This window comes from Portunus trituberculatus, chromosome 34, assembly GCF_017591435.1.
Source record: "Portunus trituberculatus isolate SZX2019 chromosome 34, ASM1759143v1, whole genome shotgun sequence".
In the NCBI taxonomy this organism is placed as follows: Eukaryota; Metazoa; Arthropoda; class Malacostraca; order Decapoda; family Portunidae; genus Portunus; species Portunus trituberculatus.
Window position 1 is genome coordinate 4,649,317 of NC_059288.1, and position 12,500 is coordinate 4,661,816.

At 51.1% G+C, this 12,500-nt stretch overlaps 1 protein-coding gene across 1 annotated transcript in view; it reads right to left on the reverse strand.

The window, feature by feature from the left end:
• Positions 1 to 4,062: 4,062 nt before the first annotated feature.
• LOC123512804 overlaps positions 4,063 to 12,500 on the reverse strand; it is a 41,790-nt gene continuing 33,352 nt past the window's right edge. Inside the window, exons 3-4 of the mRNA XM_045269394.1 lie at positions 10,964 to 11,129; positions 4,063 to 7,377 (exon numbers count right to left, since the gene is read on the reverse strand). Of these exons, the coding sequence (XP_045125329.1) occupies positions 4,623 to 7,377; positions 10,964 to 11,129 (2,921 nt within the window). The 3' untranslated portion in view covers positions 4,063 to 4,622. The remainder of the gene's footprint in view (positions 7,378 to 10,963; positions 11,130 to 12,500) is intronic.

The following is a 12,500-nucleotide window of genomic DNA, read 5'->3' on the forward strand; positions in this document are numbered from 1 at the left end:
CTCTAATCTCTAAAAATATGTGCAAATTAAGCTTTCTCGCACTAAATTGCCTTGAGAGAGAGAGAGAGAGAGAGAGAGAGAGAGAGAGAGAGGGAGAGAGAGAGAGAGAGGTGGTACGAAGGTCTAATACGAGAATGAGTGGATGGAAAGACGGGGAGGAGGAGGAGGAGGAGGAGGAGGAGGAGGAGGAGGAGGAGGAAGAGGAGGAGGAGGAGGAGGAGGAGGAGGAGTAGAAGGAGGAGGAGGAGGAGGTCTGTGTTGAAGCACCAGAGATAATAACGAAATATTATGCAAATTATCGCTTCGTTTTGACACGAGAGGGAAGTAAAGAAATCGTGTGTGTGTGTGTGTGTGTGTGTGTGTGTGTGTGTGTGTGTGTGTGTGTGTGTGTGTACGGTGACAATACCACAATGCACCCCAAACTCATACTTCTCTCTCTCTCTCTCTCTCTCTCTCTCTCTCTCTCTCTCTCTCCTAGGTGAGTGATGGCTTGTGGAAATAGGATGTTCAACATTGGGGGAGAGAGAGAGAGAGAGAGAGAGAGAGAGAGAGAGAGAGAGAGAGAGAGAGAGAGTAGGAAGAGTAGGCAGGATCATCAGCAATGGTACGAAGAAAGAGGAGGAGGAAGAAGAAGAAGAAGAAGAAGAAGAAGAAGAAGAAGAAGAAGAAGAAGCAGAAGAAGAAGAAGAAGAAGAAGCAGAAGAAGAAAAAGAAAAGATGTGTGAAGAAGATAAGAGAGAGAGAGAGAGACCGGAGAGAGAGAGAGAGAGAGAGAGAGAGAGAGAGAGAGAGTATTATCATGGACACAAACTCAATAAAAGGATTTAATTGTTTATCAAGAGTTGAATAAACAAATAAAAATATATTAATTAAAGTTTTCATTACCTCTCACTTAATTTGTTCTCTTGTCTTTTTTTTTTTTTTTTTCTATTTGTTTTATATCTCATTTTGTTGTTAATCTTGACATACTGTTTTTGTTTATTTATTTATTTATATTTGTTGATGTTGTTCACTTGTGTGTTAAGTGTATTTATGATGAGTGTGTGTGTGTGTGTGTGTGTCAAAACTTTCCATGTCACTTTCTCTCTCTCTCTCTCTCTCTCACACACACACACACACAATTATTTTCTCCTAGCAAATCCTTCTTTTCATCCTTACCTCTTATATCCAGCGTATCCTGCAAATCCTGGGCTGCCTCCACGTCCTACAGCAACCCAGGCATCCTTCACCACCTTAGGAGTCTCAAGCAGCTCTCAAGACAACGCGCAGTGAAGGAGAAACTTGAAAAAAAATAAATAAATAAAAATGAGAGACAGAAGAGGAGAAGGAAATGAAGGAGTAAGGCGAAGAAGAAGAGGGACAACTAAGAAGAGGAAGAGGAGGAGGAGGAGGAGGAGAAAAAAGCGTTAGTGTAAGAAGAAGAGTGTGAAGAAGAAGAGGAAGAAGTGTATTAAAATGTAAATAATGACGCGTCGCTTACTTTCCGTTGTTTGTTTATCGATGAGCTTCCAGACGTATGATTAAAAGCCTTGATATTCTTGGTATTTTCTTTTTCTTTTAGTTACAGTTGTCATTGTTAAGTTTTATGTATAGTTTCAGAGGTGAAGGATTTATTTTATTCTTTTTTAATGTATAAATTGTTGTTGAGTGGAGTTTTACAGGTTTATTGTAAGTAAAATATAGACAATGTTGTAGTCTGCCTATCTATCTATCTATCTACCTTTTTATTTATTCATTTATCTATCAATCAATCTATCTATTCATTTTTCTGTCTATATAGATTATGCTGTAGTAAGCAGTTGTAGTTATTTTATTATGTCTGTCTGTCTATCAATCAATCAATCTATCTTTTTAATTTTCGATCTATTTATCTCTCAATCATTCTATCCATCTATTTATTCACCTCAATCCATCAATCCACATATCTATCTTTCAATTAATCAATCTATTTTTCTATCTATCTATTCATGTATCTTTATCTATGTCTATCAATCAATCAATAAATCAATCTATTTTTCTTATCTATCTATTAATCTATCTATCCATTTATTTTATCTATCAATCTATCTATGCATTTATTTATCTATCTACCAATCATTCTATCTATCTATCTATCTATCTCTCTCTTTCTCATTTTCTTCTTTATTTTTGGCGTTTCTTTCTGCATGTTGTGGTATTTTCTAGTTTTTGTTGTTGTTTTTCCTTTCCTTTCCTCATATTTGCTCCTCTTTTTATCATAATCTATTCTTTCTATTTAATTTCTGCTTTTTCCAATGATTTTTTCCTTATTTTCTTATTTCTGTCTTGTATTACCTTATTTTACATTTTTTCCTGAGAGAGAGAGAGAGAGAGAGAGAGAGAGAGAGTAAAGGTAATCTCTCTCTCACTCTCCCCTCCTCTAACCTTTATGTCCTTATAACTCTCCCCTTGTGAGGAGGAGGAGGAGGAGGAGGAGGAGGAGGAGGAAGAGAGGAGATGAAAGGACGTATGGGTTAAAAAGAGGAAGAGGAAATGAAAGAGGAGGCAGTAGTGATGGTGGACAAGGAGGAAGAGGAGGAGGAAGAGGAGAAGGAGGAGGAAGACGAAAGAGGAGGAGGAGGAGGAAGAGAAAAAAAAAGATGAGAAATGTAAAGGAGAGAGAGTGAAATACAAGTAAGAGGAAGAGGAAGGAAGGAGAGGGTGAGAGAAAGAAAGAAACAGAGAAAGAAAGTGAGGGAGGGAGAGTGAGATAAAGAAAGAGAAGGGGAGGAAGAGGGAAGAGGAGGAGGAGGAGGAGGAGGAGGAGGAGGGAGGGGAGAGAAAAATGAAAGGCAAACTGGTCGCTATGTGATAAAAGGTAAAGAGAGAGAGAGAGAGAGAGAGAGAGAGAGAGAGAGAGAGAGAGAGAGAGAGAGAGAGAGAGAGAGAGAGAGAGAGAGAGAGAGAGAGAGAGAGAGAGAGAGAGAGGAGTGGAAGGAAAGGAAAAGAATAATAGTAATAGAGAGGAGGAGGAGGAGAAGAAGAAGAAGAAGAAGAAGAAGAAGAAGAAGAAGAAGAAGAAGAAGAAGAAGAAGAAGAAGAAGAAGAAGAAGAAGAAGAAGAAGAAGAAGAAGAAGAAGAAGAAGAAGAAGAAGAAGAAGAAGAAGAAGAAGAAGAAGAAGAAGAAGAAGAAGAAGCAGAAGAAGAGGAAGAAGCAGAAGAAGAAGAAGAAGAAGAAGAAGAAGAAGAAGAAGAAGAAGAAGAAACGTAATTATCTTCTGCTTTGTGTTGACATAACGTGAGAGAGAGAGAGAGAGAGAGAGAGAGAGAGAGAGAGAGAGAGAGAGAGAGAGAGAGAGAGAGAGCTCCTTAAGAAAGATATACTAGGTTGGCAAGGAATGAGAGAGAGAGAGAGAGAGAGAGAGAGAGAGAGAGAGAGAGAGAGAGAGAGAGAGAGAGAGAGAGAGAGAGAGAGAGAGAGAGAGAGAGAGAGAGAGAGAGAGAGAGAAAGGCGACAAAATTCCCTGAAGAGTGATAAAGATGGAGAGAAAGAGGAGGAGGGATGGAGGGAGGGATGGAGGAAAGGAGGAAAAATGGGATTCCTCGTAGTAGCTTTAGGAGGAAAGTGTTGGGAGGATTAAATGAGATTGGAGGAGGAGGAGGAGGAGGAGGAGGAGGAGGAGGAGGAGGAGGAACGTGAAGGTTAAGGAAGGATGGGAAAAAAAGATGAAGACAGGAAGAGAATAAACTAAGAAGAGGGTAATAAATAGAAGGAAGAAGAGGAAGGAAGGAAGGAAGGAAGGAAGGAAGGAAGGAAGGAAGGAAGGAAGGATGAATGAATGAATGAATGAAAGGATAGAAACAAGGAGGAAGAAAAAGGAAGACAGTAAGGGAGAAGGAAGATAGGAAGGAAGGAAAGAAGGAAGGAAGGAAAGATGAAAGGAAAGAAGGAAGGAGTGAAAGAAGGAAAGTTGGAAGAAAGGGAAGGAGTGAGTGAGGAGGAGTGAGATAAATGGCAAAACTTTTGGTGTATATATAAATCTTTCCTATTTTTTTGTTTTATTATCAAATATAAAATTACAAATACCCGAAGAGGGAGAAAACACACACACACACACACACACACACACACACACACACACACACACACACACACACACACACACACACACACACACTTAAAACTTAACAGAATAGAGTATTTTTTATATCACCAGAAATGATTACAATATTTGATCTATGTTCGTTCAGGTAGGGGGGCCCGGGGGCTGGTGGGGGGCTGGAGTGGGGCGCCTGTGTTTACCGTCTACTAATGGGTTTTTTCGGGGTCAGATTGGGGGAAGGGGGGTGTGGGCGTCCGGGAAGGGGAGTGAGGGTGTGGGGGCGTGCACCCCCACACCCTCACTCCCTCCTTGTCTATATAATGTACACCTATAACAGCTTTGTACATATTCACATCAACACACACAGACAGACGTACGTACAGCAACACGGTGGTACACACACGTACACACACGTACACACACGCACACGTACACACAGAGCAGTGGTGGTAGTGGTAGTGGTGGTGGTAGTGGTGGTGGCGGTGTGGGTCCCCGCCGCGGCTACACCGTGGTCTCGTAGTCCACGCAGACCAGGTCGTCGCCGCCGGCGGGGGCGCGCTGTCACCAGGTGTCCGAGGGCGGCACCAGCAGGTCGGTGCCGCCCTTGAGGCTGGTGCCGTTGTTGAGGGCCAGCGCCGCCGCATCCGCCACCACCTTCTGCGTGCGTACCTGGCGCTTGTGTGCCAGCACGGCCACGAACAGTGCCACCAACGACAGCATCAGCACGGCGGCGGCGATCAGGTACACCCATGGCAGCGCCGCCAGCAGGCCGCACGCCGTGGGGCCCTCATCCTGGCCGGTGGGGCAGTGTTGAATGCCGTCACACCACAGCTCCTGCGGCAGACAAGCGCCGATGTCATAGCAGCCGTGCGGGCAGGGATCCGCCGCCACGGACACCAACGCCTCGGCACGCAGCGGCCGCCACAGCGACACCCACGTCACCAGGAAGTTGCCGGAGTAGTTCCCCACGTACTCCACCAAAAGGTCGCGGGACTCCAGGCGCGGTGCCGCTTCGGTAGGCCCTGGCAGGGAGGAGGCCACGCCGTGCAGGATGGGGACCATAGTGGTGGTGGTGGTGGTGGTGGTGGTGGTGGTGGTAGTAGTGGTTGTGGTGGTCGTGGTGGTGGTGGTGGTGGAGGAGAGGGTGGATGACAGGCCATGGTCGCCGTGGTCGCCCAGCGTGGCGGCAGTGGTGGCGGCAGTGGTCGGCGTGGCGGGTGCGGCGAGGCCCGTCATGTTGCCCCACAGCAGGTCCTCGTCCTGGAAGCGGAAGTCAAACTGGTCCCAGCCGCTGCTGAAGATGTTGGTGAATACGTCACGGCGCTCCGGACACACCGAGGCCAGGGGCGCCACGCCGCCCGCAGCGAACACGTTGATGCGCGACGCCACGCGGCAGTTGTCCCCGACGGCCGCGAAGCCGCGCACTCGCATGAACAGAAAGGAAGCGTCCACGGCACGGATGAGGCGCGGCAGGCCGGCACACAGGTCACCGCGCCCCGCGCCCACAGTAAAGTTGCCGAAGGCGCCGTGCAGGAGGCGCGCTGTCTGGTTGCAGCGGCGCGCCACCTCAGGTGGCTCGGGCACCACCGAGTACTCGCCCTCGAAGAAGAAGTGGTTGTAGTCATCAGCGGGAGTCATGTCCGGCACGGTGAAGGTGAGTGTGAGGCGCCGCGTGTAGGACAACAGGCTGAAGGGTCTCCCGTGGGACACGTTACACAGACATGCCCGCTGCAGGGGCACGCCAGGCCAGGGCTCCTCCACCAGTGTGATGGATGGCTGGCCCGCTGCGCCGCCGTGGGAGCACTCGTGGCGCCGCGAGGCGTTGTGGTACAGCGTGGTGCAGGCGGGGCCCATCCTGGCACGCAGCAGGCGTAGTGACACGCGCTGCTGTGGGCCCACCTCGAAGGTGTACACGCACCGCAGGCGCCGCGACCCGCCGCGCCCAAAAAGAAACACGTCGCGCGGTGAGGCGAACAGGCGGTCAGGCCGCACGGTGAACACCCTGTCGCAGGGGCCGCCCCCACTGGCAGGGTCACCCCACTGGCGGGTGTCCACGAACTCGTAGCGCGCCAGAAATTCCACGTGAGCGGGCGTGGTGCCTGCGGCGTAGCGCAGCGACAGCGTCATGCCGGGCAACGAGGATACGTAGCTATCGTGGGGTGCGCAGGGCGCAGAGTAGGGCCCGGGGGCGTGCACTCCGCCACACACGCGCGGCAGCTTCTCCGGCTTGCAGAACTGGCCCAGCAGCAAGGAGTCGTTGACGGGCGCACCGTGCACGGGCTCGGGGCCGTTGTAGATGGTGAGAGTGTTGGGGCAGTGGGCGGGGCGTGGCATCTCGGGGTGCTGCACGTGACGGTAGTGCAGGAAGTACAGCCACACCACCTCGGCAGTGCCAGCGCGCAGGCGCCACGTGCACGTGGTGTTGGCTAGCAAGGAGTGCGCCGCTGCCTGGACGTAGCCGCTGCGCTGGCCCATGCTCGTGGCCTCGTAGTTGCACTGGCCGCCGCGCCGCACGTATGCCGTGCTCTCCTTGTCCACGAACTCCACCTCCACGTCCAGCTCGAAGCCAAAGATGTGGCGGCGCGGCGAGTCCTGGAAGGGAAAGTCGTAGGGCGAGGCGTGGAACAGCAGCAGCAGGTCAGGGCCGCTGGCCGTGATGCGTGACAGCGGCGTGCCGCCCTTGCACACCTTGGCCAGCACGGGTGTGCGGGTCGTGTTGCCGTCATAGGCCACCAGGTAGTCGTGAATCTCGTGGCAGGCCGTGCCCACCTCCAGGCGCTGCTCGCGGGAAAGGTGCGGCGCGTTGCGGTCCTTGATGTAGATGAGGTGCGGGTTGCGCTGCAGCACGGAAACTAGCGCCACCTTGCCTTCCGGCACGCGCGTCTGGCGCACGCGGTAGTAGCAGGTTAGGTTGCGCGGGTACATGCCGGGGAAGTTCGGGGACTGGATCTTGCAGTTCTGCTTGTCGCAATTCTCGAAGTACTTGTCGCAGAAGGAGTTGGGCAGGTCCTCGCCACGGTAGCTGGGCTTGTAAGGCGGCCCGTAGCGCAGCACGGCACGCTCCTTGCGCAGGAAGCGGTAGGAGAGGCGCAGCATGACGGTGTCCTGAGGCTGGAAGGAAGCCGGGTTGCCTCGGTCCTGCGGCACCTTGGTCAGGTTGAAAACCCGCAGCATGAGCGTGACGGCGGCGGTCTCCGAGTAGTACACGTTGTGGCCCCAGGATGTGCCGCACCAGAACCCGCTGTTCTGGGGGCGGCTTAGCTCCTCAATCTGCATGTGGCCGTCCGGGCAGCCCTCCTTGGTGTGTGACAGGAACCTGCGGGAGAGCCAATCACGGGGCTAAGGGCTGGCACAATGGGCAGGCTGGGGGATGAGGGACGGCACACAGGGCAGGCCGGGGCCTAAGGGGCGGCACACAGGACAGGCAAGAGACTAAGGGGTGGCACACACAGACTAGGCAGGGGTCTGAGGGGCGGCACACAGACTAGGCAGGGGTCTGAGGGGCGGCACACAGACTAGGCAGGGGTCTGAGGGGCGGCACACAGACTAGGCAGGGGTCTGAGGGCGGCACAGACTAGGCAGGGGTCTGAGGGCGGCACACAGACTAGGCAGGGGTCTGAGGGGCGGCACACAGACTAGGCAGGGGTCTGAGGGGCGGCACACAGACTAGGCAGGGGTCTGAGGGGCGGCACACAGACTAGGCAGGGATCTGAGGGCGGCACACAGACTAGGCAGGGGTCTGAGGGCGGCACACAGACTAGGCAGGGATCTGAGGGGCGGCACACAGACTAGGCAGGGGTCTGAGGGGCGGCACACAGACTAGGCAGGGGTCTGAGGGCGGCACACAGACTAGGCAGGGGTCTGAGGCGGCACACAGACTAGGCAGGGGTCTGAGGGGCGGCACACAGACTAGGCAGGGGTCTGAGGACGGCACACAGACTAGGCAGGGGTCTGAGGGGCGGCACACAGACTAGGCAGGGGTCTGAGGGCGGCACACAGACTAGGCAGGGGTCTGAGGGGCGGCACACAGACTAGGCAGGGGTCTGAGGACGGCACACAGACTAGGCAGGGGTCTGAGGCGGCACACAGACTAGGCAGGGGTCTGAGGGACGGCACACAGACTAGGCAGGGGTCTGAGGGCGGCACACAGACTAGGCAGGGGTCTGAGGGACGGCACACAGACTAGGCAGGGGTCTGAGGGCGGCACACAGACTAGGCAGGGGTCTGAGGGACGGCACACAGACTAGGCAGGGGTCTGAGGGACGGCACACAGACTAGGCAGGGGTCTGAGGGACGGCACACAGACTAGGCAGGGGTCTGAGGGCGGCACACAGACTAGGCAGGGGTCTGAGGGGCGGCACACAGACTAGGCAGGGGTCTGAGGGCGGCACACAGACTAGGCAGGGGTCTGAGGGGCGGCACACAGACTAGGCAGGGGTCTGAGGGGCGGCACACAGACTAGGCAGGGGTCTGAGGGGCGGCACACAGACTAGGCAGGGGTCTGAGGGACGGCACACAGACTAGGCAGGGGTCTGAGGCGGCACACAGACTAGGCAGGGTCTGAGGGGCGGCACACAGACTAGGCAGGGGTCTGAGGGGCGGCACAGACTAGGCAGGGGTCTGAGGACGGCACACAGACTAGGCAGGGGTCTGAGGGGCGGCACACAGACTAGGCAGGGGTCTGAGGGACGGCACACAGACTAGGCAGGGGTCTGAGGGGCGGCACACAGACTAGGCAGGGGTCTGAGGGACGGCACACAGACTAGGCAGGGGTCTGAGGGGCGGCACACAGACTAGGCAGGGGTCTGAGGGACGGCACACAGACTAGGCAGGGGTCTGAGGGACGGCACACAGACTAGGCAGGGGTCTGAGGGACGGCACACAGACTAGGCAGGGGTCTGAGGGGCGGCACACAGACTAGGCAGTGGTCTGAGGGGCGGCACACAGACTAGGCAGGGGTCTGAGGGGCGGCACACAGACTAGGCAGGGGTCTGAGGGGCGGCACACAGACTAGGCAGGGGTCTGAGGGCGGCACACAGACTAGGCAGGGGTCTGAGGGGCGGCACACAGACTAGGCAGGGGTCTGAGGGCGGCACACACAGTAGGCAGGGGTCTGAGGGCGGCACACAGACTAGGCAGGGGTCTGAGGGGCGGCACACAGACTAGGCAGGGGTCTGAGGGGCGGCACACAGACTAGGCAGGGGTCTGAGGGGCGGCACACAGACTAGGCAGGGGTCTGAGGGCGGCACACAGACTAGGCAGGGGTCTGAGGGGCGGCACACAGACTAGGCAGGGGTCTGAGGGGCGGCACACAGGACAGGCTGGGGGCTTTGTTGGAAGGAAGCTTTGGGGACACATTGAGGCAGGGAGGGAGACACAGAGACACAGACGAGGAGGGAAACTTTGAAGGGCAGGTGACGTGGGAGAGGAGAGAGGAGGAGAGGAGGAGGAATGGGAAGAGAATGATAAAGGGGAAGGAAGAGATGGAGAAACAGTGACATAGAGAGAGAAAAGGGGACGTTTCCAAGGAAGCACATACAACACAACACAACACAACACAACACACACACACACACACACACACACACACACACACACACAGACAAACACACAGACACTCAAAATTCTGCCAACACCACGAAATCATAAAAAGTTGCCTTGTCAGAACAGGAAGGCGGGGAGAGAATGAAACACAGAAACACAAAACGCTTACTTCATCTCTCCCTCTCCCTCTCTCTCTCTCTCTCTCTCTCTCTCTCACTTTCTCCCCACCACCACCACCATCACCACCACCACCACCACACATGACATGACGCCAATCATAGGAAAGAAAAAAAGGAAGTGACGAATGATGTGTGTGTGTGTGTGTGTGTGTGTGTGTGTGTAAATGACTCTAATCTTTCCAGGTAACAGTGAAGTCGTTTGCTTTGATTTATTCTCTCTCTCTCTCTCTCTCTCTCTCTCTCTCTCTCTCTCTCTCTCTTTTAATCTCAATTCTTGCCTTTTTTCCATTTCCTTTATTGTTTATTGAACGCCGCAAACTTTTAACCCTGTAACGAAAAAAAAAGAAAAAAAGATAGAGATAAAGAGAGAGAGAGAGAGGGGGAAAAAGAGAGAAAATCCCATACATCACATTCACAAATCTTTAAACCCTCTCTCTCTCTCTCTCTCTCTCTCTCTCTCTCTCTCTCTCTCTCTCTCTCTCTCTCTCTTAATCGCATTTTAAAACCAAGAGAGAGAGAGAAAAAAAAACGAAAAAAATAAACAAAAAATATATTGAATTCTTTTAACGAAAATTTGTGGAAACTCTTGATAAAATAAACGTGAATAAAATGAAATAAATAGAAAAAAAAAATCATCAAAATAAATACAAAACCATTCATTCCCACATTGTATCGTTCGCTTATTAATATTTTTTTTCATTAAATAATTCAAGGGAGGGAAAAAAGAAAAAAAAAGAACTTAAACTTAAATTTGCGTGGAGAAAAAATACGTTTCTTTAATCCGCCATTGTTATTTGTGGGGGGGGAGGAGGAGGAGGAGGAGGAGGAGGAGGAGGAGGAGGAGGAGGAGGAGGGGAGGAGGAGGAGGTGGTGAAGAGTTGGGGGAAAAATTTGATGATTGGGCTGTATGAATCTCTCTCTCTCTCTCTCTCTCTCTCTCTCTCTCTCTCTCTCTCTCTCTCATGAACACAAACACACCATAACACTAAATAAAAGATAAGATAACACAACCACATCTCTCTCTCTCTCTCTCTCTCTCTCTCTCTCTCTCTCTCTCTCTCTAACACACCAAAACAAATTTAACACACACCAAAACACACCAAAACCACCCTCTCCCCAACCATCCCCTCTCTCTCTCTCTCTCTCTCTCTCTCTCACACACACACACACACACCTTACCTCCCAACGCTGAACTTCTCAATGCTAAGCTGAACCAAGTCACTGTACAGCTCTCCTGATGCCATGAAGGTCAACTGGCAGAAGTGTGGCAGGCTAGTCTCATGGGGCTTGTGAACCTGCAGCGTGTAGGTTGACCCAATCCTGCCGTAGTAAGTCCGATTGCAGGCTGTGAGTTGAAAATGTCTACGTTAGGTTAAGTTAGGTTAGGTTAGGTTAGGGTTAGGTTAAGTTAGGTTGGGTTAGGTTAGGTTAGGTTAAGTTTCGGGTGCTGTATGAGAGAGAGAGAGAGAGAGAGAGAGAGAGAGAGAGAGAGAGAGAGAGAGAGAGAGAGAGAGAGAGAGAGAGATTAATGAGAGAGAGAGAGAGAGAGAGAGAGAGAGAGAGAGAGAGAGAGAGAGAGAGAGAGAGAGAGAGAGAGAGAGAGGAATAAACTGAGAAACAAACAGACAAGAAGATATATGATACTAGAGAGAGAGAGAGAGAGAGAGAGAGAGAGAGAGAGAGAGAGAGAGAGAGAGAAAGGAGAAAAAGACGATAAAGCAAATGGAGAGTGAAATATGAGATTAAAGAGAGGAAGGAGAGGAAAGGAAAACGACAATTCAATAACAAAAAGAGAAAAATAAAAAAAACAACGAATAAAATGCAACAGAGAGAGAGAGAGAGAGAGAGAGAGAGAGAGAGAGAGAGAGAGAGAGAGATTACAAAAAGTTACACACACACACACACACACACACACAGACCACAAAAGATCTCTAGCCAGCCTAACCTAAGACTATTAAACTGATAGTAGAAGTAAAAGATAACAAAATAGAAGACTTTCTCCCCACCCTCTACTCATGAGAGAGAGAGAGAGAGAGAGAGAGAGAGAGAGAGAGAGAGAGAGAGAGAGAGAGAGAGAGAGAGAGTGAGAGATGAATAAAAGATAGAGGGGAAAAATAAAGGACAAAGAGAATACATTGCAAGACTACAGAGAGAGAGAGAGAGAGAGAGAGAGAGAGAGAGAGAGAGAGAGAGAGAGAGAGAGAGAGAGAGAGAGAGAGAGAGAGAGTAACCTATGGACGAACATATAGACATCAGATAAATTACCATAATAATAATAATAATAATAATAATAATAATAATAATAATAATAATAATAATAAATTAATAAAAATAAATAATTTCTTCAGGGTGCTACTCATTCCGTTTTCTCTCAATCCGACAAAGGAAAGAACAGAAAACGGGAATAAATCTGAAGAAAATGGGATGTAAGGCAGAGAGAGAGAGAGAGAGAGAGAGAGAGAGAGAGAGAGAGTATACTGGCAAAGGGAAACAGATAAAGGAAAGGGTACAGTCTCTCTCTCTCTCTCTCTCTCTCTCTCTCTCTCTCTCTCTCTCTCTCTCTCTCCACTCCTGTGACCTCTCTTCTCCTCCTCTCCTCCTCCTCCTCCTCCTCCTCCTCCTCTTCCTCCTCCTCCTCCTCTTTTCTCTTCCTCTCAACGCGACTGCTCGGTGTGAAATATGTAAATTAAAATGAGCAAGCTGGAGACAAGAGAGG